The sequence below is a fragment of the Populus nigra genome, chromosome 6 (assembly GCF_951802175.1).
Source record: "Populus nigra chromosome 6, ddPopNigr1.1, whole genome shotgun sequence".
Classification (NCBI taxonomy): domain Eukaryota; kingdom Viridiplantae; phylum Streptophyta; class Magnoliopsida; order Malpighiales; family Salicaceae; genus Populus; species Populus nigra.
The window spans coordinates 21658680-21685990 of NC_084857.1; the positions used below are offsets into that span (position 1 = coordinate 21658680).

General features: G+C 35.3%; 1 protein-coding gene across 1 annotated transcript; it reads left to right on the forward strand.

Moving 5' to 3' along the window:
- The first annotated feature begins 23451 nt into the window (after nt 1-23451).
- LOC133696898 (wound-responsive protein GWIN3-like) lies at nt 23452-24326 on the forward strand. The gene has a single exon (XM_062119192.1). The coding sequence runs from the start codon at nt 23525-23527 to the stop codon at nt 24131-24133; it is 609 nt and encodes a 202-aa protein (XP_061975176.1). The 5' UTR covers nt 23452-23524; the 3' UTR covers nt 24134-24326.
- The last annotated feature ends 2985 nt before the right edge of the window (nt 24327-27311 follow it).

Sequence of the window (27311 nt, forward strand, 5' to 3'; positions counted from 1 at the left end):
GTTTCTGGTCAACAAAGTTTTGATGAGATCAATTTTGGAAGTTTAGTTTTGTTTATCTTTACAAAACTTACTACACAAAGTCTTTGCTCCGTAAGAATTGCAAAGAGGGGGCATCTATTGTTACCTATTTTTAGGTCCCCATACAAAAAGGAGGAAAAAAAAAAGTCGCAAAAAGTTTGGAAAAAAGAAAATAAAAAAATATGTAGTAGTGAGAAAAGATGTCGAAGCACAAAAAAAAGGGCAAAAAATTGGTTGAAGAGGTTAAAAATTGCAAAGATTGAAATTTGATAGTATATCGTTGACTAGTGAGAGCCCTATTGACAAAGAAAATTCAATTTTAAAAAAATATCCAAATTCAGATATTTATGGACCCAATTAAATTTTATCTAAGGTTTAATTGAATTTATGGAGGGTTTGATTGCAGGAAAAATTAATTTTTAAGTCAATTTAGGCTTTTATTGGAAGAAATTAAATTTCTAGGGTCATTACAATTTTGAAGAGTTGATTTGGTCAAATCAGAGGCTCAATTGCATAATTATTGAAGTTTAATGGCAAATTAGGGACTTGATTGATAAAATCCAAAACCAAGGACCAAACTGGAAGAGATTTGTAAATAGAGGGGCTGAAATTGACCAAGTCAGGGGTTAAATTGAAGAAATCAGAAGTTTATTGATCAATTAAGGGTCAAATCACATGAATCCAAAACCGAAGACTGTCTTGTAAATGATGTTAAAATAAGGAATCCAATTACAATTGATCCGGGGGCTTGATTACAAAATTACAAAACAATCCAATGATCGAATAAAAAATATTCATTTTGAATTTTGAAATGGTGTCGTTTCCTTGACAACTATTCATTGCCTTCTTCATCAATTATGGTTTTGGCAGTGAAGGCAGTAAAGACGTTACAAGTAAAGAACAGTGGAGCTACTTCAATCAGGGGGCACGTCTCACAACTGTTATCCCTTCCCTAGCCACAACCAGTCCCTTACCCGTGAATCTCTGACAAAGACCAGCACAGTCGGGTTTTCTAGTGACCCTGAACCAAATATTAGGTGGCTAATAGAGAAATCATAGAAGATTCCCACTATGGTCTAATCAAAATTAACTCAAATGCTAGACTCCGCAACTTAAATAATGTCTTTGTTATTATCAAGCAATGCCAGCAAATTTATTACACATACACCCCTTTCTTTAGAAAGAATCGTTCAATGGTTGATTGATTATCTGTTTTAAAAACAAAACTCAAGGGTCATGTCGAGGTTGTTTAAGATGAAATGAAGAAACAAGTGTGGGAGATGATGTCTTTCAAGTTAATAAGTTGGTTGAACCATATGGAGTTGCTCCATTGATTGACTTAAAAAAAATTAAATTTTCATGTCTTCGATAATAGTCTTGTTGATGTTGAAGCTAAGGAGTTAGTTGTTGTTCTAATCTCCAGCGAACAAGCACAAGTCGATTAAAATGATGATAACAATGTTATCAAAGTTGAAAATTGCGATGGAGCTAATGCTAATTCAATTGAAGAAGAAGATAATTCTAACTAACTATTAGAACATAAAAATGTAATGCAATTTTTTATAATCTAATATTTATGGATGAAATTATGTACAAATAAATATTTATTTTATAATTTTTATGTGAACTGTTGTTATTGTGTTGTGCATGCCACTTTCAATTTAAATATTTGCAGAAAGAATATACAGCGAATGCAGACAAAATCTGTCATTCTTTCAATGCACACCGGGGACTCAAATCTATACTCTTTGCGCATTCTTTCAACTCATCAATAAAAGCTATGTTGAGGAGAAGAGTCAATTATTTTTTTCTATGTTTGGGACATAGACTAATGGTGTTCCCACAAAAAAAAAAAACTATGCAGATATTCACTTTCCATTCTTGATGCCCAACACTTGTTCAAGCAGATTTGTTAGTCTAGCTACTTACCTTTGATACTCTCAATTTTCTTTTAACAATGAGCCTCTATCTAACCTCTTTTGTTTTTCTTCTTTTTTTTTCAGTGTAGTAGACCTTAGGTGGGGGGAACTCATGTTTCAACCGCGGAGCATGCATGATAAATGTATGAGTATGTAATCCATATGATGAACTCACCCTTCGAGGGGTGACATATAGTCCTAACTCTTGTATGATGAAACAAAAATCTTGATTCTTGCCCAAACTCTGCAATGGAAATTTCCCGAGTTACGACTATTGTTGCTATCCAATTTTTGACCCATATTTTGATAAATTTTCAAATAAAAAAATAATAATAAGGGTTTACATGTGACGATAACATAAAGCATCAATGCTAATATCAAAGAAGCAATATGTCAATGAGATAATTACTGAATCATATATAATTACTGCAATATAAAATACCATATATATATGATTTGATTCGTGTTGGTTATGGAAAATAATCACTACAATATAAAATACCATATATATAGGATCTGTTGGTGCTGGTTATAGAAGACAATCTCTGCAATAATTATTGTAATATTTTCTTGAATAGCATGTGTAGAGATTTTCTATATAAATGAACCTCCAGCCATGATAATAAAGAGAAGGGGGTAATTTTTTAGAAAGAAGGAGGAAAACACACATAAAAAAGACCTAAATCTACACCCTCTCTAGAGGAGCCGCAGCCCTCTCCATTTCAAAAAAATAAAGGGGCAAAGCTAGAAAACCCCCTCCCCGAGAGAAACCTCCATTTCTCCATCTTAGCCACTGTGCCCGACAACCCACCACACACTGTCCCCTTCTCCCTCTCATCAACACAAACCTTTTTTTTCCTCACTGGAATCGGCTCCCTCTTTGGTTCACCCGTTGCTCTCCCACTCAGCCACAGGACAGCCACCACATACTCTTTTCTCCTGTCACAACCCCATCTCTCTTTTCAAAGACCTTCCCCTTTCCTCAGCAAAGTTTTCCCTTCCCGTTGGTCAAAAAAAAAAAAACAGCCCATAGCCGCTCATCAACACAAATTTTCAGACTCTCTCTCGACCACGTACCCACCTTCAGCCGCACACTGCCCTTTCCATCTCCATTCTCAAAACCGAAACAGATCTTCCCTCTATCACCTGAATAGCTAGAAAACCAAAGCTCATCCTCTCTTTCTTTCTTTTTGGCTTCTCCCCACCACCACCGGATTCTTCCCCACGGTCCAACAACCTCTCTTCATATCAGCCAAAACTGTGAGCCACAAGCAGTGTTAGGAGCTTTGCTTCACATTCCAAACAGACAGTTCTTCTCTAAGTCCTGCACCAGAACGCAGCCATCTCCAGCTTCAACAATGGCGTAGTTTTCAGCCCCGACAGCCATCGCTGACTCGCAGCCCCTCAACCACTGGAAGCAGGTACTAGCCGCAACAACAATCCAGTAGTGCGACCAGTCTCGTCTCTGCACCAGCAGCTAGTCCCAGTCGTCTCCAGAGAAAGCATCGGCAAGAAGAGAAAGACAGAGATCAACACCAGTTACCAACGTTCTTCGTTGTCTTCAGAATCAACGATGACCGGTTGTGCGCAAGAAACTGCAGCATCATCATCTTCTCCTATTTCAGCGCCAGGTAAGTTTCCATGCATTCTCTTCGCTTTGCATTTTAATTACTTACCTACTGTGCATGCCTTTTGTGTTTACTGTTCAAGTGAATTATAATTCACTTGAATAGTAGCCTCTTTTTTTTTTTTTATGTACGGGTCACTTGCCTAAGCAAGTGATCTGACCGGATGAATTCACTTGAACAGTAGCCTCTTTTTTTTTTAATGTACGGGTCACTTGCCTAAGCAAGTGATCCGACCGGATGTACTGGTTTAAATTTTTTAAAAAAAAGAGAGAGAGAGAGAGATTGATGATTTTAAGGTCTATTTTTTTATATATATAATAAAACAATTATATCAAATTCGCATTTAGAATACCCGGTTTTTCAACGCAAATACGGCAAATATACAAAAAAATATAAAAAATGTTTTTGTGTGTTACATACGACCAATACCCTAACATCTTTTTTTGAAATTCCTCTTTAAAAAAAACAAATATTTGAAGTTTTGAAAATGTGTTTTCGCATGGATTTCTTAAACACAATAAAAAATTATTTTCTTGCATTTCTGGATTTTACAACATGTTTGTAAAACTCCAAAGGGTATTGGCTAATATTCCAAAAAAATACAAAATCTTATTTTTTTTGGGGGGGGGGAAGTCATCTATTACTCACATTTAATGTTTGGATAAAGAAATCCCAAAGGGATGAATATCCAAAATATTATTGGGAATAACTTGTTATTATTCATCGTTAATGTTTGGATAAAGAAATCCTAAAGGGATGAATATCCAAAATATTATTGGGAATAACTTGTTATTATTCGCTGTTAATGTTTGGATAAAAAAACCCCAAGTGGTTAATATCCAAAATATTTTTCTAGAAATAATAAGTCACTACACATCCTTGAAAAAAGCCTTGATTATAATTGAGGACATTTTAATTTTTGACTCAACGGTTTACGAGCCGTGGAAGTATGAAACACTAAGGCAAAAAGAGGTTTTTAAAGCGCTTTGAATTTCCTTAGATTTCTACATTTTTATCCTTCCTCCTTGTGATTTATGAGTCGCAAAACTCTTGAAATACTAAGGGAAAAATGAGCTTTTAAAGTACATGGAATCTCCTTGGATTTCTATCTTAATAAATTTAGTCTGAATCAAACACAGATTTCAAAAGATCTGCATTGGTTCTCCTTTGTACTTTCTAGACATATCTAAGGGTGTGATCCACATTGACCAAGGGTTATTTCTTTTTAAACTTTCAGCCCAAATCCATTCATCATAGCAAAACGTATCCTAGGAAAACACCAACACCATAGCAATTATAAGGCCCAAACACCAAGCAGCTTACCCTAGGTAAGGCGTACTAGGGGTGCTAACCTTCCCTTTACACAACCAGTCCCTTGCCTTAGAATCTCTAAAAGACCAGTTAGGTTTCCTAGTGACAATAATACTAGGTGGTGACTCCCTTATTCACAATAAAACAAACAAAGACCCTGAAACCAATCGAGGATCGCCGCGACGCCGCGCTCCGCTCTTGAGGGTGCGACAACCATTATGTCACCCGCAAGTCTTGATTTTAAGATGCTTCAGGAAAGGCTTGGTTTGATGCAAAACAAAGTGTAGGGAGCATACATCCTAAAGGTAAGTTCTAGCTCTTATATGTGAGACAAAAGGTAGGTTGACTACTCAGACTCTAAAAAGGGTCTCTTGTTGTCCTAGTGATCACCCTTATGTAGGTAATATAGGGGCCCAATAGGTAATGGGATGGCATGTGCACCAATCATCACCAGTCTAAGCACTCAATGAATAGTTGAGGTTTATACAAACTTAAACCTTGACTAAAAGTCATAAGGTAAGCTGCTAGTCCCCCATCTAACCTAAAGTTTTCCAGTATAAACTCTCATATAAAAAGAGAATGATGCATGAAATAATTCTATACAATGCATGAACAAATATGCACAAGAATTAAAGCGTATAAGCAAACAACAAAAGAAAATGCATATTAACAATAAACCCATAAAACCACACACAAAAATCAGACAAAACAATGTTTAGTCCACAAGGTCCCCAGTGGAGTCGCCATTCTGTCGCACGTATGCAGCGTCACAATGACCGTTGTCATAACCCAATTTTTGACCATTTTATTTTAATTATTATTATTATTTTATTTACTGAAAAAAAATGATGATGAAAAAATAATAATAATAATGATGGAAAAAACAAGTAAAATGAAATAAATAAAGAATGAATTAAAATTTGGGTTAAGGGCAAAATGATTGAAAGTTTTGGGGTTTAATTAAACTTTGAAATTAATCTAATTAAGCTTGAAATTAATTTAATTAATTCAATTAAGGGTTTAATTGGAGGATTGATAAATTTTTAGACTTAATTAAGCTTGAAATTAATTTAATTCATCCAATCAAGGGTTTAATTGGAGAATTGATAAGTTTTGAGACTTAATTAAGCTTGGAATTAATTTAATTAATCCAATCAGGGGCTTAATTGGAGAATTGATAAGTTTTAGACTTAATTAGACTTTGGATTTAATTAAATTAATTAAATCAGGGACTTAATTGAAGAAATATTAAAGTTTGGGGTCAAAATTACAAAATTAAAATCCAAGGATCACATTGAAAATGGCGCGCAAATGCAGGGGGCCAATTACAGTTTGAACTAGGGTCTTAATTACAAAACGTTTAAAACTTCAAGGGCCAAAACGCAAACAACCATTAAACTGCCGACACTGTTCGTCTTCCTCAACGGTTCAGCCGCCCGCCACCACCATTACACCTGCAATCAATGGATGAAACGGCATTGTTCTCTGGCTATAAAAGCCAGAGAACGAAAGGCCACAGGGGGGAGGGGAGGAAAAAAAGGACAGAACCGGGGAGTGAGACGGAGAGAAACCGAACCAGGGAAAATTTTGGTCCATCAACCAGCAGCACCTCGTGCTTTTACCACCATTGTCTCCGTCTTAGACGGAGAAGATCGGACAGAGAACTAGAAAAGGGAACAAACCGGAGGAGAGGAAATAACACTGGGAACACCACCAGACGAGGAAAAACAGAGAGGAAACGAACTTAGGAAAGGGAAATTAGGGAAGACGCATGCAGAAAAACAGAAACAGGGGAGCAAGCTTCAGTTCAACCGACAGCACCTAACATCTTCATCACCATCGTTGATGTCCTGAGCAGAGGAAGAACAAGAGGAGGCAGCGTCGTTCGTCCAGCAGTGCGCCATCGTCTCCGGCTACGCCTTGCTGCACCAGGTAAGTCGTCCCTCATCTCTACCCTTTTGCATTTTAATTCACTGCTACAGTAGCAGTGAATTATAATTCACTTGCTACTGTAGCAAGTGAATTATAATTCATTGGGCAGGCGTGCGTTATGCACGCCTGCCACCCAGCCGGGTCACTGGTCCAGACCAGTGACCCAACCCCAAAAAAAAAATAAATAAATAAATAAAAAATAGAAAAATAGAAAAAGTAGAAAAAATAAAAATAATGTATATGCATGAATAAAAATAATGTAAATTTAATGGTTTATTCACTGACGCCAGAGTCAGGAATAAAAATACCGGTTTAAATTTATATTATTTTTATTTGTTGTATTTTATTTTATTTAGCTAGAAAAATAAAAAATATGTGCATGCGTAAAAATAAATTTTTTTTTTTATTTATTCACTGGTGCTAGAGCAAGGAATACAAAATATTGATCTAATTTTATTTTCGTAGCTACGAATTTTTACCAACGCCAGAGTTGGAATTATTCGAGCTCGAATATTCATTGACGCCAGAGTCAGGAATATTATAAACAAATCATCATAGCATAAACTAATAAATATTTAGCAATTTAAGACAAAACCGACAATGCAGTCTGCCTTAGGCAGAACGTTTAAGGGGTGATAATATCTTCCCTTTTACGTAACCAATCCCGAGCCATAGAATCTCTGTTGACCAGTTAGGGTTCCTAGTGACCATAATACTAGGTGGCGACAACTCAAACAAGACCTTTTCCCCTAAAAGAACAAGATGCCAGAAATCTGTTCTTTTTTTCTTTTTTCCTAATTAAGAATTATTTTTAGGGCCGCCGCGATGTCGGGTGCGACAGGATGGCGACTCCACTGGGGACCTTAGGATTAAGCTTTGTCTTTTGTCTTTTTATTGCTATTTTATTTGTTGTGTTTATTTGTTTATTTTTCCTGCATTTACTGCTTTAGCATGCATAATTGTTTATATTATCATGCATCACTTTGAGAGCACACACTTTACAACTTAGGATAAGTGGGGGAGTAACGGTACCCCAATGGCTTTAGCCTGGGTAAGACTCGTGAAACCATCCAACTCTCGCTTGATTGTTTACTTGGAAGTGGTTGATATGCCAAACTGATATTACTCAGGGCCTCTATCTTCACACTACTTGTAAGTCTCATATCGACCTTTCATGGACGATCACTGAGCATGCGAGAGACCCTTTGAAACTAGATAATGACCAACCCCTTGATGCACTCAACAATTAGGATCTTCCTATTAGGTTGTCATCCCGTGAAGGGCGGGTCCGCATTTCATACGCATGTTTTTTTTAATTAATTGTTTCAGCATTTTTTTGCATGAATTGCATGATTTACATTTAGCAGGTTGAAATATAGGTTCCCCATTGAAACCCGGCTATAACACTCATTCGAGAAAAAGACAAATGAAAAACGAAGAAAGAGCCCAGTTGGAAGCCCAACATCAAAAAGAGGTGGATAATCTTAAAGAAGAAGTCGCAAGGCTTACTAGTCTACTCGAGCAGGCCTTGAGAGATAAATCTGGAAAAGCAATACTTACAGCTCAGCCTGAAGATATGCATGTAACTCATTTCGATCCACAGAATCTGGGGGCAAATAGGGTGTCATCTGAATTTCAACAAGCTATGCATTTCCAGCCAGCATACCCCTCAAGGATACCGTTTACCATTGATTCTACCGAGAAAGAATCTCAAAAGGGCAAGATGGTGAAAGAAGAGGGTTTGGAAAAATGGACTGCCTTAGAAGAGAGGATAAGGGCAGTTGAGGGAAACCATATGTGCGACCTGGTGAAAGCTGTCAATATGTGTTTGGTGCCTAACATAGTCATTCCTAAGATGTTTAGGGTGCCGGAATTTATTAAATATACGGGAACTCAATGCCCTATAACTCATCTCAAAGCATATTGCAACAAAATGGCTGAGGTGGTGGATGATGAGAAATTGCTGATTCATTTCTTCCAAGACAGCTTGAGTGACGCTGCCCTCACTTGGTATATGCGGTTGGACAATACCAAGGTTAAAAAATGGAAGGACTTAGTTGATGCCTTCATGAGGCAATATAAGTTCAATATAGACATGGGCCCTGATCGTTTAAGCTTGCAAGCTATGGAGAAGAACAACAAGGAGTCCATAAGAGAATACGCCCGGAGATGGAGTGAGGTAGCTGCACAAGTTAATCCTCCCATGTTGGAAAAAGAGATGATCAGTTTATTTTCCAACACCTTTAAATCTCCATACTTTGAATTCTTGGTTAGAAGCTCTGCACAACATTTTACTGACCTGGTTATTATAGCTGAGAAGATTGAACAAGCCATTGTGTTGGGTAAAATTGTTGATCCGACTGAAAAGAACGGTTTCACTGAAAAAGGAAAGGACAATGAAGGGGGTTGCCAAGACACTTACCATTCCTATAGTTAATTTTTTCGCACCGACTCCCGGATATCAACTGTTTTGGAGATAAAGCTATGGTGATAGTAGGTCGAGAATGGTCTGCATGTGACTGCAACTAAGTGTTGAAAAGATGCCTTTGTCGAGGAGAATGAATGATTGAAAGATTCCAGAAATTCCAATCAATGATCACTAAATGTTTAGCCCCTTTTATGTGTTATCGTACCAGTATTCATGTTGGTATAAGATCTTTGTTATTGAACTTATTTTCCTAAGCTTCAATGAAATAATGAGTTTGTCATTCAATCGTGTTCACGACCAATCATTATTCATCTGATTAAGAGAATTTTCTTATAAGAACTCACGAATACACTTTTGAAGCCTTGCGTGATCTCATAGACTCAATTCATCCCTTTTTACCAAAATCAGTTTTCCTATTGGAGTTTTGAAAAATTGATCTTGCATTTTGATTCCGAAAATAATTTGATGTTTATCCAAAAAAAAAAAAATATATTTTTGACATTCTACTTGTAGAATGACAAGTGAATCAAGCAACTCCATCATTGAGGTGACTAAATTATAAACAAAAAAAATGTGAAAAAGAAAAGAAAAGAAAAAAGAAATGAATAAACACCCTTACCCCATGACTCTTGAATCATGTGTTTTTAAATGTATGAATAATGGTATGTAGTGAACTCGTTGCTCATGACCCATGAAATGCATCTTTGCAAAGATCAAACCATCACACTTGACGAGGTCAAAGTTTATTGATCATAGCTGCTTGCGCTTGAAATGAGGAAAGGCCATCTTTGTTATCCTTTTCACGTTCTGAAATAAGTACATCCCTTGCGATCCCTTTTTGAGCCTAAATAATTTTTCTTTCATAAAAAAAAATCCCGACTAGGATCACACCCCACACTGGGGAGGCAAGAGAAAATTTCAATGAGAAAAGAGAAAAAGCCGTGAGAAAGCCAAAAAGGCATAAAAGCTCAAGAAACTCAAATGCTAGGGGGCATGCCCAAATCACTAGAAAAGTGACATCTAAGATAAAGTGAGTATGCCCTAGCAAAGCAATAAAGAAGAAGAAGCAACGAATCAAAGAAGAGCGGCAAAAGAAAATATGAATGACATCAAGAGTCAAACTGTTGATAGTGATCCTCAGTCTTTGAAACCCTGAAACACTATTTGAGCCTTATGAACCATTTTCTTTCATAGCCAAAAACCACGGCCTACGTTACGTGCCTGTAGAAGTCCTTTCTAATCAAGCAAGCAAGCAACCTAGAATAATAAACAATGCTCTCAAAATGCAAAGAATACTTTTTCATAAGACTCATGACATCAAGAGTAAACTACTTATTATTATTCATGCTGGTAAAAATAAATGTTTAAAAAGAGACAAATTTTACTTATACACTACCTCGAGCTTTTTCTTGAGCCCTTCACTTTGAAACAAAAGGTCATCTCATGATGCATTTTCATCGAAAACCTCATTGCCAAACACAAGAGAAAATAATCTATTTTCCAAGAAAGAAAATAACCAAGGAGTTGCAAGATTTCAAAAGCAAATTGTTTTAGATTCACATCGAAATAATTTTTGTTTTCAAAATGCAAGATCAAGATTTCAAAATTCATTCTAGACCCATATCCCTTCACCAAACTGAAAAGGAGCGAAATGAGAGAATGGCCTCTTAAAACCATTATTTGTCTAAGTAGCTGACAAAGCACACTTGGGGGCAATGACCAATACAAGGGGGTAACATTGTATTTTCTCTTCTAGAAAAAGAGAGGAACATTTCCTTCAACAAGACAAGGGGGCATTTTGAAAGACATTTTGATCCTTTCAGCAAGTGACATAGAATGTTTCTAGCATTGAAACGAGGGGTAATGAATAAGTCCTCTCAAATTATTTGACAAGTCAGAAATCTTTAGCAAGCAAGTGGGTCACGATGGGCACCACAAAGGCTAAGTTGTGCAAACAAATCTGGAAATAGACTTACATGGGCCAACTCGAGTGGGCTAGAAGCCAAGCAACAACGAGGACCCAAATCAGAGGTAGCAAGTCATCACCAATCAAGCAACAAGAAGACAAAGAAGAAATGGGGGGCCTATATTTCAAATCAGGTAAAGATGCATGCATATCATCTAAACTTTGAGAAATTGGACAATAAGTTTTGCAAATCTCATTAGAGAAAATTTCAACGGAATCCATCAAGTGGAAGGCCAACTTGAAATGGCCAGGATTGAAATTTCTTTTGAAAAATTTTCACTTTTGAGAATTTTTCAACCTGGGCAGGCCGCCCACGAGAATTAGGCCCTCTGAAAAATCTCTATGTTTTTCCACCTCTTTTAAATGCGCCTTCGAGCCTTTGATCATCATTTTTAGAGCGCTTTCAAGCCCTTATCTCCTTTCAAGGATGTCTTCGAGCCCTTGACCATCCAAGGTATTGCGTTTCCTAACCCTACCTCCCTTTTCAAGAACACCTTCGAGCCTTACCTCCCTTCAAATGCACCCTCGAGCTTTTGATCATCATTTTTAGGTTGCTTTCAAGCCTTTATTTCTTTTGGAGCGCCTTTGAGCCCTCGGTTTCCTCTTCGATCGCCTTTGAGCCCTCGCTTTCCTTTTCGAGTGCCTTTGAGCACTCGCTTTTCTCTTCGAGAGCGCCTTTGAGCCCTCGCTTCTCTTCGAGTGCCTTTGAGCACTTGCTTTTCTCTTCGAGCGCGCCTTTGAGCCCTCGCTTCTCTTCGAGCGCGCCTTTGAGCCCTCGCTTTCCTCTTCGAGCGCCTTTGAGCCCTCGCTTTCCCCTTCAAGTGCCTTTGAGCACTTGCTTTTCGCTTCGAGCGCGCCTTTGAGCCCTCGCTTCCCTTCGAGTGCGCCTTTGAGCCCTCGCTTTCTTTCGAGCGCGCCTTTGAGCCCTCGCTTTCTCCCTTCGAGCACGCCTTTGAGCCCTCGCTTCCCTTCGAGCGCGCCTTTGAGCCCTCGCTTTCTCCCTTCGAGCACGCCTTTGAGCCCTCGCTTCCCTTCGAGCGCGCCTTTGAGCCCTCGCTTTCTCCCTTCGAGGGCGCCTTTGAGCCCTCGCTTCCCTGCGAGCGTGCCTTTGAGCCCTTGCCTTCTCCCTTCGAGCGCGCCTTTGAGCCCTCGCCTTCTCCCTTCGAGCGCGCCTTTGAGCCCTCGCCTTCTCCCTTCGAGCGCGCCTTTGAGCCCTCGCCTTCTCCCTTCGAGCGCGCCTTTGAGCCCTCGCCTCCCTGCGTGCCTTTGAGCCCTCGCTTTCCCCTTCAAGTGCCTTTGAGCACTTGCTTTTCGCTTCGAGCGCGCCTTTGAGCCCTCGCTTCCCTTCGAGCGCGCCTTTGAGCCCTCGCTTTCTCCCTTCGAGCGCGCCTTTGAGCCCTCGCTTTCTCCCTTCGAGGGCGCCTTTGAGCCCTCGCTTCCCTGCGAGCGTGCCTTTGAGCCCTTGCCTTCTCCCTTCGAGCGCGCCTTTGAGCCCTCGCCTTCTCCCTTCGAGCGCGCCTTTGAGCCCTCGCCTTCTCCCTTCGAGCGCGCCTTTGAGCCCTCGCCTCCCTGCGTGCCTTTGAGCCCTCGCTTCCCTTCGAGCGCGCCTTTGAGCCCTCGCTTCCCTTCGAGCGCGCCTTTGAGCCCTCGCTTTCTCCCTTCGAGCGCGCCTTTGAGCCCTCGCTTTCTCCCTTCGAGCGCGCCTTTGAGCCCTCGCTTCCCTTCGAGCGCGCCTTTGAGCCCTCGCTTTCTCCGTTCGAGCGCGCCTTTGAGCCCTCGCTTTCCTCTTCGAGCGCGCCTTTGAGCCCTCGCTTTCTCCCTTCGAGAGCGCCTTTGAGCCCTCGCTTCTTCTTCGAGTGCCTTTGAGCACTCGCTTTCTTTTTGCATTCTTTTGAGTGCGCCTTTGAGCCTCTCATTTTCCTTTTTTATATATATACCTGGGTAGGTCACCCATCACAATGAGACCACTAAAAAAAAAAAAAAAAAAAAAAAAAAACAAAACAAACAAAACAAAAAAAAAAAAAACAAAAAAAATATATAAAAACAAATGGGTCGTCTTCCAAATGATTTGTTTCTTGATTTCTACATCTCTTTGTAAAGGTCGTGTGTCAATCTAATGCTTTCAAAGTTTTCAAGAATAAAAAAAAAAGCAAAAGTTCTGTCTGTATCTACTTTTCTTTATAAATTTACTACACAAAGCTAAAGGAAAATGAAATTTTCCAAATATCTTTGCATAGTAAATATTATAAAGAGGGGCAACTGTCATAACCCAATTTTTGACCATTTTATTTTAATTATTATTATTATTTTATTTACTGAAAAAAAATGATGATGAAAAAATAATAATAATAATGATGGAAAAAACAAGTAAAATGAAATAAATAAAGAATGAATTAAAATTTGGGTTAAGGGCAAAATGATTGAAAGTTTTGGGGTTTAATTAAACTTTGAAATTAATCTAATTAAGCTTGAAATTAATTTAATTAATTCAATTAAGGGTTTAATTGGAGGATTGATAAATTTTTAGACTTAATTAAGCTTGAAATTAATTTAATTCATCCAATCAAGGGTTTAATTGGAGAATTGATAAGTTTTGAGACTTAATTAAGCTTGGAATTAATTTAATTAATCCAATCAGGGGCTTAATTGGAGAATTGATAAGTTTTAGACTTAATTAGACTTTGGATTTAATTAAATTAATTAAATCAGGGACTTAATTGAAGAAATATTAAAGTTTGGGGTCAAAATTACAAAATTAAAATCCAAGGATCACATTGAAAATGGCGCGCAAATGCAGGGGGCCAATTACAGTTTGAACTAGGGTCTTAATTACAAAACGTTTAAAACTTCAAGGGCCAAAACGCAAACAACCATTAAACTGCCGACACTGTTCGTCTTCCTCAACGGTTCAGCCGCCCGCCACCACCATTACACCTGCAATCAATGGATGAAACGGCATTGTTCTCTGGCTATAAAAGCCAGAGAACGAAAGGCCACAGGGGGGAGGGGAGGAAAAAAAGGACAGAACCGGGGAGTGAGACGGAGAGAAACCGAACCAGGGAAAATTTTGGTCCATCAACCAGCAGCACCTCGTGCTTTTACCACCATTGTCTCCGTCTTAGACGGAGAAGATCGGACAGAGAACTAGAAAAGGGAACAAACCGGAGGAGAGGAAATAACACTGGGAACACCACCAGACGAGGAAAAACAGAGAGGAAACGAAGCAGACACAGGGGGGAGAAAAAAAGGACAGTAGAGAGGGGGACAGAATCGAGGAAAAAAACTGGGGAAAAAGGGCGAACAACAACAAGAAAAACGCAGGGGAAGAACCCTCATCTCCTGGGTGCAGACCTCCATCACCGTTGACCATCGTCATCATCTGCGTCTTCGTTTTCCAATAATATCACAAGCAACAGCTTAGGAAAGGGAAATTAGGGAAGACGCATGCAGAAAAACAGAAACAGGGGAGCAAGCTTCAGTTCAACCGACAGCACCTAACATCTTCATCACCATCGTTGATGTCCTGAGCAGAGGAAGAACAAGAGGAGGCAGCGTCGTTCGTCCAGCAGTGCGCCATCGTCTCCGGCTACGCCTTGCTGCACCAGGTAAGTCGTCCCTCATCTCTACCCTTTTGCATTTTAATTCACTGCTACAGTAGCAGTGAATTATAATTCACTTGCTACTGTAGCAAGTGAATTATAATTCATTGGGCAGGCGTGCGTTATGCACGCCTGCCACCCAGCCGGGTCACTGGTCCAGACCAGTGACCCAACCCCAAAAAAATAAATAAATAAATAAATAAAAAATAGAAAAATAGAAAAAGTAGAAAAAATAAAAATAATGTATATGCATGAATAAAAATAATGTAAATTTAATGGTTTATTCACTGACGCCAGAGTCAGGAATAAAAATACCGGTTTAAATTTATATTATTTTTATTCGTTGTATTTTATTTTATTTAGCTAGAAAAATAAAAAATATGTGCATGCGTAAAAATAAATTTTTTTTTTTATTTATTCACTGGTGCTAGAGCAAGGAATACAAAATATTGATCTAATTTTATTTTCGTAGCTACGAATTTTTACCAACGCCAGAGTTGGAATTATTCGAGCTCGAATATTCATTGACGCCAGAGTCAGGAATATTATAAACAAATCATCATAGCATAAACTAATAAATATTTAGCAATTTAAGACAAAACCGACAATGCAGTCTGCCTTAGGCAGAACGTTTAAGGGGTGATAATATCTTTCCTTTTACGTAACCAATCCCGAGCCATAGAATCTCTGTTGACCAGTTAGGGTTCCTAGTGACCATAATACTAGGTGGCGACTCCTCAAACAAGACCTTTTCCCCTAAAAGAACAAGATGCCAGAAATCTGTTCTTTTTTTCTTTTTCCCTAATCAAGAATTATTTTTAGGGCCGCCGCGATGTCGGGTGCGACAACCGTCCACCTTCAGGTATGTATATTGTATTTGTCTGGCAAATATGAGAAGACAAGGAATTCTTGTCTTTTATCAATGGAAAAATGCAATGGGATTCGCCACCTAGTATTTTGGTCATTAGGAACCTTAACTGGTCTCAGAGATCGGGTATGGGGACTGGCTGCGTAAAGGGAAGGTATTAGCACCCCAACTACGCCCTACCTAAGCTAAGCTACATTGTTTTATTTTCTGATATATGCTAAGGCTTCATCGTATTTCTAATTGTTGGTATGTCTACGGTTTAAAAAAAGTCCTCTTCGATAAGGAGATCGTTATCTTATCGATTAAAACCTAGTCATTCTAATGTCAGCAAAAGAACTACCTTTTGAATATCAGGAATACGTTTTACGTATAAATTCGTAATCCCTGATACTAAAACAAAACTAAATATATTTTTTTGGATTTTTTGAAATATTGGCTAAGTTCTCGTGTCTTTAATAAACTGGTTGTTAAAGCCAAAATGCATGCTAAAAAATATTTTTTGAAGTTTTATTTGTTGTATGAAAATACAATGTGATTTTTTTTTAGCTTTGAGAGACTTGGTCGTATGCATGAAACAATTTTTTTTTGTTTCAACGAAAACCATGTATTTTAATACCAGAATTGTATCTTTACGGTATAAAAATACAAACCGATATTAAACAAAATGGATAGAAAAAATTATTCCTCTTTTATCCATTTTTGGGGCCCCGCATAAACAAAAAATATAAAATATAAAAAAAGGAAAAGAGAAAATATAAAAAAATAAAAGAAATGTTGGAAGAAATAAAAAATATATATTAGTTGAGAAGAACATACCAAAACACCCAAGAAATTGCCAAAAGATTGTTGTTGGGAAAAGAAATGGGTTTGGGTTCAATCATAAAATTATGATTAAAATTCAGGAGTCACAACCTAGTATTATGATTACTAGGAACCTATGGTCTGCGAAAGTCTAGGTAAGAGACTATTTGTGCAAAGGAAAGACGCATCACCCTAGTACACCCTACCTAAAGTAAGCTGCATTATTGTTTGATTGTTTTTCTAGGTCAAGTTTCTATTTGTTGGTCTCGTTTATGGTTCGAGGTAGATCTCACTTCGTAAGAGAGTCTCTACCTTATTAAATTAAATTCTAATCATTCTAAAGTCTTAATTTTAACATCACATTTATTTTGCATTTTGTATCTTTAATACCTGAGAGTGTACCCTATCGTGTAGTCTTACACCCAACAGATTATTCAAATCTACATCTAAACCCTAAAAAAAAAGATTGGAAAAGGGTTTTTGATATTTTAGTCATACCCTAATAGATAATCATAAGCTAGTTACAATATCCATTTTGCATTTTAAAACATAAGAAAGATGCGATTTTTTTTCCATTAAGATATGCTTGGAAATTTTTTAGGATTTGGCCATATATAACAAAACATTTTTTTTTAAAGGAAAACTAATTTAAAAGTTTTGAAATATTTTGGAGAAAGTCAGGTGTTTTAATACCGGGTTTGTATCTTACAGTGTAAAAATATAACCCATTATGGGTTGGGTTGACCCCTCTTTCATTTTGGTCTCTGGTTCTGAAATTTTATAATTTGACCCTCAATTGACCAGAACACTTCCAATCTATTCAATTTGGCTCATGATTTTGTCAATTTCAGCTCCTACATTCATGTGCCTTTTCTAACTTGGTCCTTGGTTTTTATTTCTTCAATCAAGTCCCTAATTGCTTATCAAACTTTCATATTTATGCAATTAAGCCCCTGATATGACTAAATTAACTCTTAAAAATTTCAATTCAACCCATAGACTTTAATTTCTTTCAATTAAAGTGTAGATTGATTAACAAATCAATTTTTCTTGCAACTAAGCCCTCAATAAATTCAATTAAACCTTGAAAAAAAATCTAATTGAGCCCTTAAACATCTAATTTTAAATTTCTCTCCTCAAGTTGAATTTTCTTTGTCAATAGGGCCTTCATCAATCAAAAATACACTGTTAAATTTTTTAATTTTACATGCTTGGTCCTCCTCGACCAATCTTTAGCAATTCTCTCGGTATTTAAATATACTCTTCTTATTGGTAAATTTTTTGATATTCTTCCAACATATTTTTTTTTTGTATTTTCTCTTTTCTCCTTTTTTTTTGGTTTATGTGAGGCTAAAAACAAAAGAGTAACAACAATAATCACCGTACCGGTTACATATAGTGAGCTGTAGGATTTTTACAGGATAATTTTATGGGTTCTATGGTTCTCAATCTTTTTAAGTTTGGTATGACAATAATAAGGTGTGAATATATATGGTAGAAATGAACTGTCTGTCAAAGAACCATCTCAACCCAATAGTTTAAGCTGTTAGGTGAGGTTCCAAGATATGATTTACATTATTTTCTAACACACTCCCTTAAGTGAAAGTCATTTGAACTTGAAACTTGCACAAGCCCACATTAAATTGTGCTTAATTTTTTTATCAAATAAATAGGAATGGTGAGATTCGAACTCATGACCGCTTGGTTATCAAGGCTCTGATACCATGTCAAAGAACCATTTCAACCCAATAGCTTAAATTGTCAGGTGAGGTTTCAAGATATAATTTATATTATTTTCTAATATTATACTATATTTTTCTTACTAATGATTGCAATGGGCAATTCATGAAGAAAAATTACGGAATATGTGTCTATATGCTTTTATTCACAATTCACAATCTCAACCATTTGGCAAACACGCATTCTGTCACATCGTTATTCACGTCCGCCAAGTGTCCCGAAGCTTTTAACCTAGTTGATCAGCACGATTAAAACAAGTTTTGTGGGATGGCTAACTAAGCAAAATGGTCCCGAAGCTTTTAACCTATACAAAAACTCTTTGCCATAGGACAATAATTTGTAGTTTTGTTGAACAAGATGAGCACGCTTAAGGAAATGTATCAAATATTCCAAATCTTTGCACTCGTTCAACACATGAACTAGAAGGTGAACTAATGAGAATGTCATAACCACATTTTTTGACCTTTTTTTATTTTTTTGAAAACCAAAACAATTGCAAAATACAACAAAAAAATAATCCAAAAAAGATGTTCTTGACATATGTGATTTATTTTCAATATTTTCAGTGTCTTCCTAAAAGAATTCAAAACTTAAAATTTTGTTTCCAACATTTTCAGCTACTAACAAGCCCATTTTAAAATTATTGATTGATTTTTCAACTGAATCAAAGAATGTGCATCTTGGGTTGTGTACAATGAATTCAACCTATTCGGGTTATTTGCTGCTCCTTATTCTTGTTGGGCAGTTATACTCACGGTTTACAACTTGCCACCAGAGATGTGTATGAGACCAGAGTTCATGTTTTTATATACAGTCATACTCGGTCCTAACAGTCTGGTTCAGGATAACAATAGTGTTTGTGTTAAAGGATCGACTTGTAGTGAGTTTGAAATTGAGTATGATGGTAAATTAGAAGGGGTCGTTGAATTGCAATATCATAGCAAGTATAATAGAGTGTTTTTTTATTCAAATGCTATTGGTATGACACCACTAATAGAGAAATCATAGTAGATTTCCACTATGGTCTAGTCAAAATTAACTAAAAAACTAGACTCCGCAACGTAAATGATGTCTTTGTTATTGTCAAGCAATGCCAGTAAATTTATTACACATGCACCCCTTCCTTTAGAAAGGATCATTCAAGAGTTGATTGGTTATCTATTTTAAAAATAAAACCCAAGGGTCGTGTCGAGGTTGTTCAAGATGAAACGAAGAAACAAGTGTGGGAGATGATGTCTTTTAAATTAATAAGTTGGTTGAACCATATCGAGTTGGTTCATCGATTGATTTAGAAAAAAAATTCAAATTTTCACATCATCAATAATAGTCTTGTTGATGTTGATGCTAAGGAGTTATTTGTTGTTCTAATATCCAGCGAACAAGCACAAATCGATGAAGATGATGATAACAATATTATCAAAGTTGAAGATTGCAATGGAGCTAATGATGATTCAATTGAAGAATAAGAAGATAATTCTGACTAACTATTAGAACATAAAAGTGTAATGCAATTTTTTATAATCTAATATTTGTGGATGAAATTATGTATAAAGAAATATTTATTTTATAATTTTTATGTGGACTGTTGTTATTGTGTTTTGTGTGTCACTTTTAATTTAAGTATTTGCAGGGAGATTAATATACAGCGAATGTAGACAAAATGTGTTATTCTTTCAATGCACACCAGGTACTCAAATCTATGCTCTTTGTGCATTCTATCAACTCATCAATAAAATATGAGTTGTTTTTAAAACATTACATTAATCATTTTAAAAAGTTAGTGGGAAAAAATAATTGTAGTGAATATATATGGCAGTACCTATCTTAAAATAAGATGAGAAATATTTTAATTGATGGAATCTTATTAAGTATTAAGGACGAGTAAATAAAGTGGTCCAAAAGCTCAAAACCTAAACGACAACTCTTTGCCGCAGGACTATAATTTGTAGTTTTGTCGAACATCTACAAATGCGTGCACTCTTTCAACACATGAACTAGAAGACAAAATATTAGGACAACTAATTAATACTGATCTCAACAATGAAGATCACTAAACTTCTATCAAATCAATAAATTTTTAGATATCATTTTTTTGACAATTTATAAAATAGTTTTTAGTGCAAGAAAATAGGAATAATTTTTTAAAACAATTATTAAAAAATCATCATTTTATACTAGGACCGATTATGGGCTTCACAACTTGAATTTTATCTTGAATTTTATTTGTAAGGTTAATTAGTAGTTTTAATTGAAGTTATTTATAGAGTAGACTATTTTGTTTATTTTCGAGTTGTCAAGCTCACCAATTATTACACTATTAATGATTAAAACAACTGTCATCTCAAAAGAATATAGTATATTTATTTATATTTAAAAGATTTAAATTTTAAGCTAATTGATAGGATCAATTATATAACCTATAAAGCACGAGTAAAACACTTTTTTTGGATAAATCAAGCAAGACGCAAGAGCTCAAAACCTATACGACAACTCTTTGCTAAAGGACTATAATTTGTAGTTTTGTCGAAGGTCAGCACGAGTAAAACACTATTGGGATGATTGAATCGGAAGGATTCGTTGTGACCACAGGAGGTGTTGACAGATTGAATCGGTTTAAGATCACCAAGTATGAAGGTGATAATAGTTTTTATCAGCTTTCTTTTTGTCCAATATCCGAACCCTTCTGTGAATGCTCATTGGTCCCAGTAGGCGTCAACAGTGACAAGCACTTGGCTCCCAATGTCGACCCTGTTCTTGTGATGTTTGAACCAGATGCATAGAGAGCACCTAAAATGGTGTCAGAATGATATTGATCAGTAATATTATCTGCTGCAATCCAGTATGACGGAGTTCGATTGACTACTATCATGTGTTAGGCATAAATAAAACTAAAATAAATAAGAAGCTTTTTAGCTTTGGCTTTTCCTTGGTTTTTTTTCATGGCGTTTCCATATTTATACTTCGTTTATTGCTTGATCTAAATGTTCGGAACCAAATGTCAGTTTTCATGGCTATTGTTTTTTGCAAATTTTAATGGGTTTTTAGGTCCTATTGATATATTGGTCAATTAATCAATTTTAACAAATATCGGAAATTTATTAAAATCGACATATTTTGATGTCCACAAACCTTCTCCCACTCGGTTCCTTTTGCGAGAAATGAACAAGTCCTTAACCTCTCCAAATTTAATGAAGGATCTTCTTAGGGGTTCATACTGAAGCTATCAAGGAAATCTTTCAAAGTATATCTTCACAGATTCAAAACGTGGTTATGATTGGTATTGGTAGGTGAAAGCTGATCTTTTTGTGAAGGTCGGAGTTTAGGGTCTTAGATAGGGGTGGTAATATTTTTTAGATTGATGTTTTACATTGATTTAAGAAATAAGTTTATATTTGTTGTGTTATAGATTGACAAATTTGTGATTATTGCTCATATTTTAGCTGCATTGATCAATAGTTTTTTTTTAGAAATTCTAGGTAAGGGACTCGTTGCGTAAAGAGAATATATTAACACCCCTAACATGTCATACCTGAGGTAAGCTGCATCATTTTTTATTTGTTTGTTATGGTTTGATGAAGTCTATCTCTACTGACTTGCTATGACAAGTCTACTACAATAAACGAATCCTAATTTTCTATGTCAGGAACTTCATTTAGTAAGGTGAAATATCATCAATTATTGTTGAGGCTTTTTTCAAGGGAAAACTGAAAATCTTGTTTTTGATTGTCGCGTCATTCCCAAATAATATTTCAGATTAAATTCCTTGCAGTTTTTTATCTTATATTAGAAATGAATGAATTGTATTGCTACCAATAATATTTTTGATACTGACCTCATACAGATTTTTTATCCTTATATTAAAGGTGAGTAATAGGTAAATTACTATATCTAATAATATTTTTGGTATTAACTCTTTTGTAGGTTTTTTTATCCTTTATATCAAAAGTGAATAATATATGTTTTTTTTTTTGCCTCAAATAAGTTTTTAATTTTTTTTTAAATTAAGATCATTATCTTTTGGAATTTTACAAACTTGTTGTGAAATCCATGTAATAGTTTTTAAACATGCTAAAGTATTGAATTTTTTTATTATAAAAATGCTCAAATATTTTTTGAGGATTTTTGGCTATATACTAAAAAACTTCTTTTATTTTTTTAAAAACAAATATTATTTTTTAGATGATTTATTTGGCAAAACCCTTTTTTTTATTTGTATAAAACTACCAAAATAAACTTAAGGACGTGTTTTCTAAACACACCTTTAAGCTAAAAATTCCTTAATAAAAAAGGTTGAAAACCCAAACAGGGCCTTGCACATCTAACTTGAATTTGACCAAATCAGGTTGACTTGAAATCTTTAATTCGACCATAAATCGATCTGAAGATCACTAGTTTGACCCGAAAAAACAAACCAAAACTCAAAACAGATTAAACTTGCAAAAAAACATAAAAACACAAGTTTTTTGTTTGTCAAAAACAAATCAAAAGCTAGAAAACTCAAGAACAAGAAGAACATGCAAAGTAAACACAGCAATGTGAATTTCAAATCTGACCAGATACAACAAAAACAAAGGCATAGACATGATGGGAATCATTCAACGAATCATAATCAAGCTTCCAACGTCAATGATTATCACTTAATAATCATGATTTGGTTAAAATATATTACGGTGTAAAAACAAAGCTTTAGGATTAAAACAGTTATTGAAGCAAACTAACCTAGATTATTGATTAATCAAGTCTCCCGCAGTGTCTAGTGCAAAGAAATTGACCAAAACGTTTTTAGAATACTTGGACATGTAATCTCATTTTAGCTTGACAACTTGAATTTGATTTCAAAGATTTAATAAGTAGTTTTAATTGAAGTTATCCATAGAGTAGACTATTTGTGTGGGTTTTGTTCAATTTTATACATGGTGTTTATTTTCAAGTTGTCAAGTTCACCAATTATTACACGATAAATGAATACAATGATAGTCGTTTCAAAAAAGTATAGTTTATTTATTTAAATTTAAGATATTTAAAATTTTAAGTTCATTGATGTAAAACACTTTTGTGGGATAAATCAAGTAAGCAAGAGGCAAGAGCTCAAAACCTATACGACAACTCGTCGCCAGAGGGCTATAATTTCTAGTTTTGTCGGAAATCAGCACGAGTAAAACACTATAATTTATATTTTTGTGGATTTTTTAAATTAATTCTAACAAATAATCCATATGCTTGCTCCATATAAATATATGCTCTCCATGCGTTGTTTCAACACAAGATCAACAAGACACAATATTGAGATAACGAATACTCATATTCAACAAATATGAAGATCACTGAAGTTCTTGGGCTCTCGTTCCTTCTCTTTGCCTTCATAGGAACTTCATTTCCTGAGGCCGTTCATGCCAAAGATGCTGCAGCAGTGCTCGATGTCTTCGGTCATGAGGTGCAAGCTGGTGCTCGTTATTTAATCGTAGCCCCCTCGACTGACAATACAACAACTCTTGCAGTCACTATCAATGGCCAGGTCTTATGCAATTCAGATGTTATACTTTCCACATTGAACGAGAGCCTCCCAATAACATTTTCACCAGTTATACAATCCACCGATAGTGTCATCCGCGAAGGAACTCATCTAAATGTGAACTTTGCAGGGCCAATTGCCATGTGCGCAATGGCAGGCGTGACACCCATGTGGAAAATCCGATTCAGTACAACAGCAAAAGGATTCATTGTGACCACAGGAGGTGTTGATCGATTGAATCGGTTTATGATCACCAAGTCCGAAGGTGATAATAGTTTTTACCAGCTTTCTTTTTGTCCAATTTCCGAACCCTTCTGTGAATGCTCATGCGTCCCAGTTGGCGTCAACGGTGACAAGAACTTGGTTCCCGGTGCCGGCCCTCTTCTTGTTATGTTTGAACCAGATGAATAGAGAGCACCAAAAATCGAGAATAAAATGGTGTCAGAATGATATTGTGGGAAGTCGATTGCCTATTATCATGTTTGAACCAGAACTATTATCTACTGCAATCCTGTATGAAGGATCTCGACTGCCTACTATCATGTGGTGGGCATAAATAAAACTTAAATAAATAAGAAGCTTTTTAGCTTTGGCTTTTCCTTAATTTTCATGTTGTCTCCACACACACACACACCTCGTTTGTTGCTTGATATTGTCACTAGAAAATCATCTGGTTCTTACAATCAATTGAAAATTGTATGGGCTTCAAACTTGCATAATCTCATATTTTTTTATACTTAACTTTTATCAAATGAAATAAGGGTTCGAACTTGTGACCGCTTGGTCAACAAGATTTTAATACAAAATCAAACAATCATCTCAACTTAAAAGTTTAAATTGTTAGGTAAAATCTCAAAAATTTAATTTTGTACGTACATGCTATTTTTTTTCTTGCCTATTTTAGTGGGTTTTTAGGTCCTATGTATATATTGGGCTTGGTTATTTTCGATATAAAATTCTTTCAATTTTATTGCAATCCGCATATAGGAAAGGCATCTGACAAAATAGGTTTGATATTAATAAAAAATAAAGGTTGCCCCAAATTTTTTATTTCTTATGTCTGATTGGTCAATTAATCAATTTATATTAATATTAATAAATATTAAAATTTCATTAAAATCGACATATTTTTACATACACAAACTAGATTCAGGTCGGGCCAAATTTTCATATTTTTTTTACTGACAATGTTCATATGTTGACGTACACAAACTAGTGTCCTACATTTTTTTAATAACACTTGTATTGGGCAATTCATTATGTTTATGGAGAAATCTCATGGAATCTACGTGTGTACACACTTATTCCTAGATATAACTTATGATGTTTGATTTGCCTATTGATTTTAATTCACAATCACAACTATTTGTCAAACATGTATTGAGCCCTATCCATATTAAAGATTTTTTGTTGTGGTTTAGAATAATAGGAGTTTTAACCAATTAGTTAGTCAACCATTCATATTTATATATGTAAGGCGATGTATAATAATTAATGTAAATATTACAATATAGGAGTAATAAACCTTTCCTCTATATATATATATATATATATATATATATAAACCTATAATGTGTAATATCCTATAATAAGCTAAAGGTGGAGGTTCAACTTGAAGCTTGAACTTAATGTTATTGCTCATTTTTTGGGGCCCGTGTAAATAAAAAATCAAAAAAGGGGGAAAAGGAGAAAATATAAAAATTTAAAAGAAATTTTGGAAGAAAAAAAATACATATCAGTTGAGAAAAACATATCAGAATGCTTAAAATATTACCGAAAGATTGTTTGAGGAAGATTAAAATTGGATTTGACAGCATGTCTTCGACTAATGAGGTCTCCCTATTAACAAAGGAAATTCGATTTGGGGAGGAAAATTCAAGCTTGGATGTTTAAGGACTCAATTAATTTTTTTTTAAGGTTTAATTGAATTTAATGAAGGTTTAATTGCAAGACTAGTAACCTTTTAAAGTTAATTTAGGCTCTAAATGAAAGAAATTAAAGTCTAGGGGTTAAATTGTAATTTTTAAAAGTTAATTTAGTCAAATCAGGTGCTTAATTGCATAAATTTCAAAGTATGATGGGAAATTAAGGACCTAATTGAACAAATAAAAAACTAAGGACCAAATTATAAGACACACAAGACTTCAAGTTTGAAATTGGTGAAATCAGGGGTCCAATTGAAGATAATTGAAGGTTTGATAGTCATCTGGTGGTCCAATTAAGCAAATCAGAACCCAAGGACCAAGTTGTAAAAGACACTTCAATTTGGGGCTGGCAATTAAGTTTGGCAGGGGTGAAATTGCATGAAATTAAGGGTTCATGATGCAATTACGAGTGAAATTAAAAGAAACTGTAAGAATAGAGATTAAATTGAAGTTTGTCAAATTCCAAATTAAAACCCTAATTTGTAGGGTTTAGCTTCGACGACGTGTCGTTCGGCTACTTTGTATTGTTGGATTTTTTTAATTATTTAAATGCAATGTTTTAAGTGTATTAACATGATGATTATTGCCTTAATATGTCAAGTTTACACTTTAGATTGATTTGAAATTTGTCAAATATGGCAGCAAATTTATGATTTTTTTCTATGTTGATTGATGCATGTTTCTGGGTTTCTGAGTTTTGTTTGGTTCCTGTTACAGGTTTAGAAAAACATTTTGAATCTAAATTGCATGAATATATAGGCTGTTTTAAGTTGATAGTTTTGAAGCTTGGAATATTTTACATGATTTTGATGATTTGTTGTTTTTATTAGTTCTTTTTTATTCAAGTATATTTAGTTATGATAATATGCATTGTTGAGGCAAAAAGAGTTTGATTTGGAGGCTTAAAATGTGTTTTCTAGGTTTATATGTTGGGTTTTCTTGGCAATCTCAGTTCATGTTCTTCATCTTCATCGGAACAACATTGTCTTGGGTGCTAGTCTTAGGTCTTATTTTGATTCAATTTTGGTTTCTGCAAGTTCGTATCATTATTAGTAAATAATCTAGGGTTTTCATGAATCAATAACATGTTTTTGTGGATTTTAATCTAAGGGTTTCGGTTTTGAACCGAAACTCATTTTTGACAAAAAAATCATGATGTTTTGAGTAATAATTGAAGCAAAATAACACTTAATTCTTGATCTATGCTTAATTGCGAATAAAACATTGCATTTTATTGCTTGAAATTTGGTCTAGTTTGATATTTACATTGCTGGGTTTCAGTTTGAGTGTCTTCGTGTTCTTCATTTTTTTGTGTTTTGATTCGTTTTGCTTAAAAAAATAATTAGCTTTTATGTTTTCTAATGTTTAATATTTTTTGGATTTTTCAGGTCAACCCAGTCAGGTCAAAACCGAGACAGTCATATATACCCTGTTTGATTTGCCATTGTTTTGTTAAGTCTTTTTTTAAGGGTGTGTTTGGCAAACACCCCTTAAGCTTATTTTGGATTGTTTTTTTATTTAAAAAATTGATCTTCTTAAATATGGCCTTACAGAAATACAAAAAAATAACTAAAAATAAAAAAATAACCCAAAATATTTTAATATAAATGTTTTTTTGCATGTTGCATGTGACAAAGTCTCTCAAAAATAAATGATATTTGCAT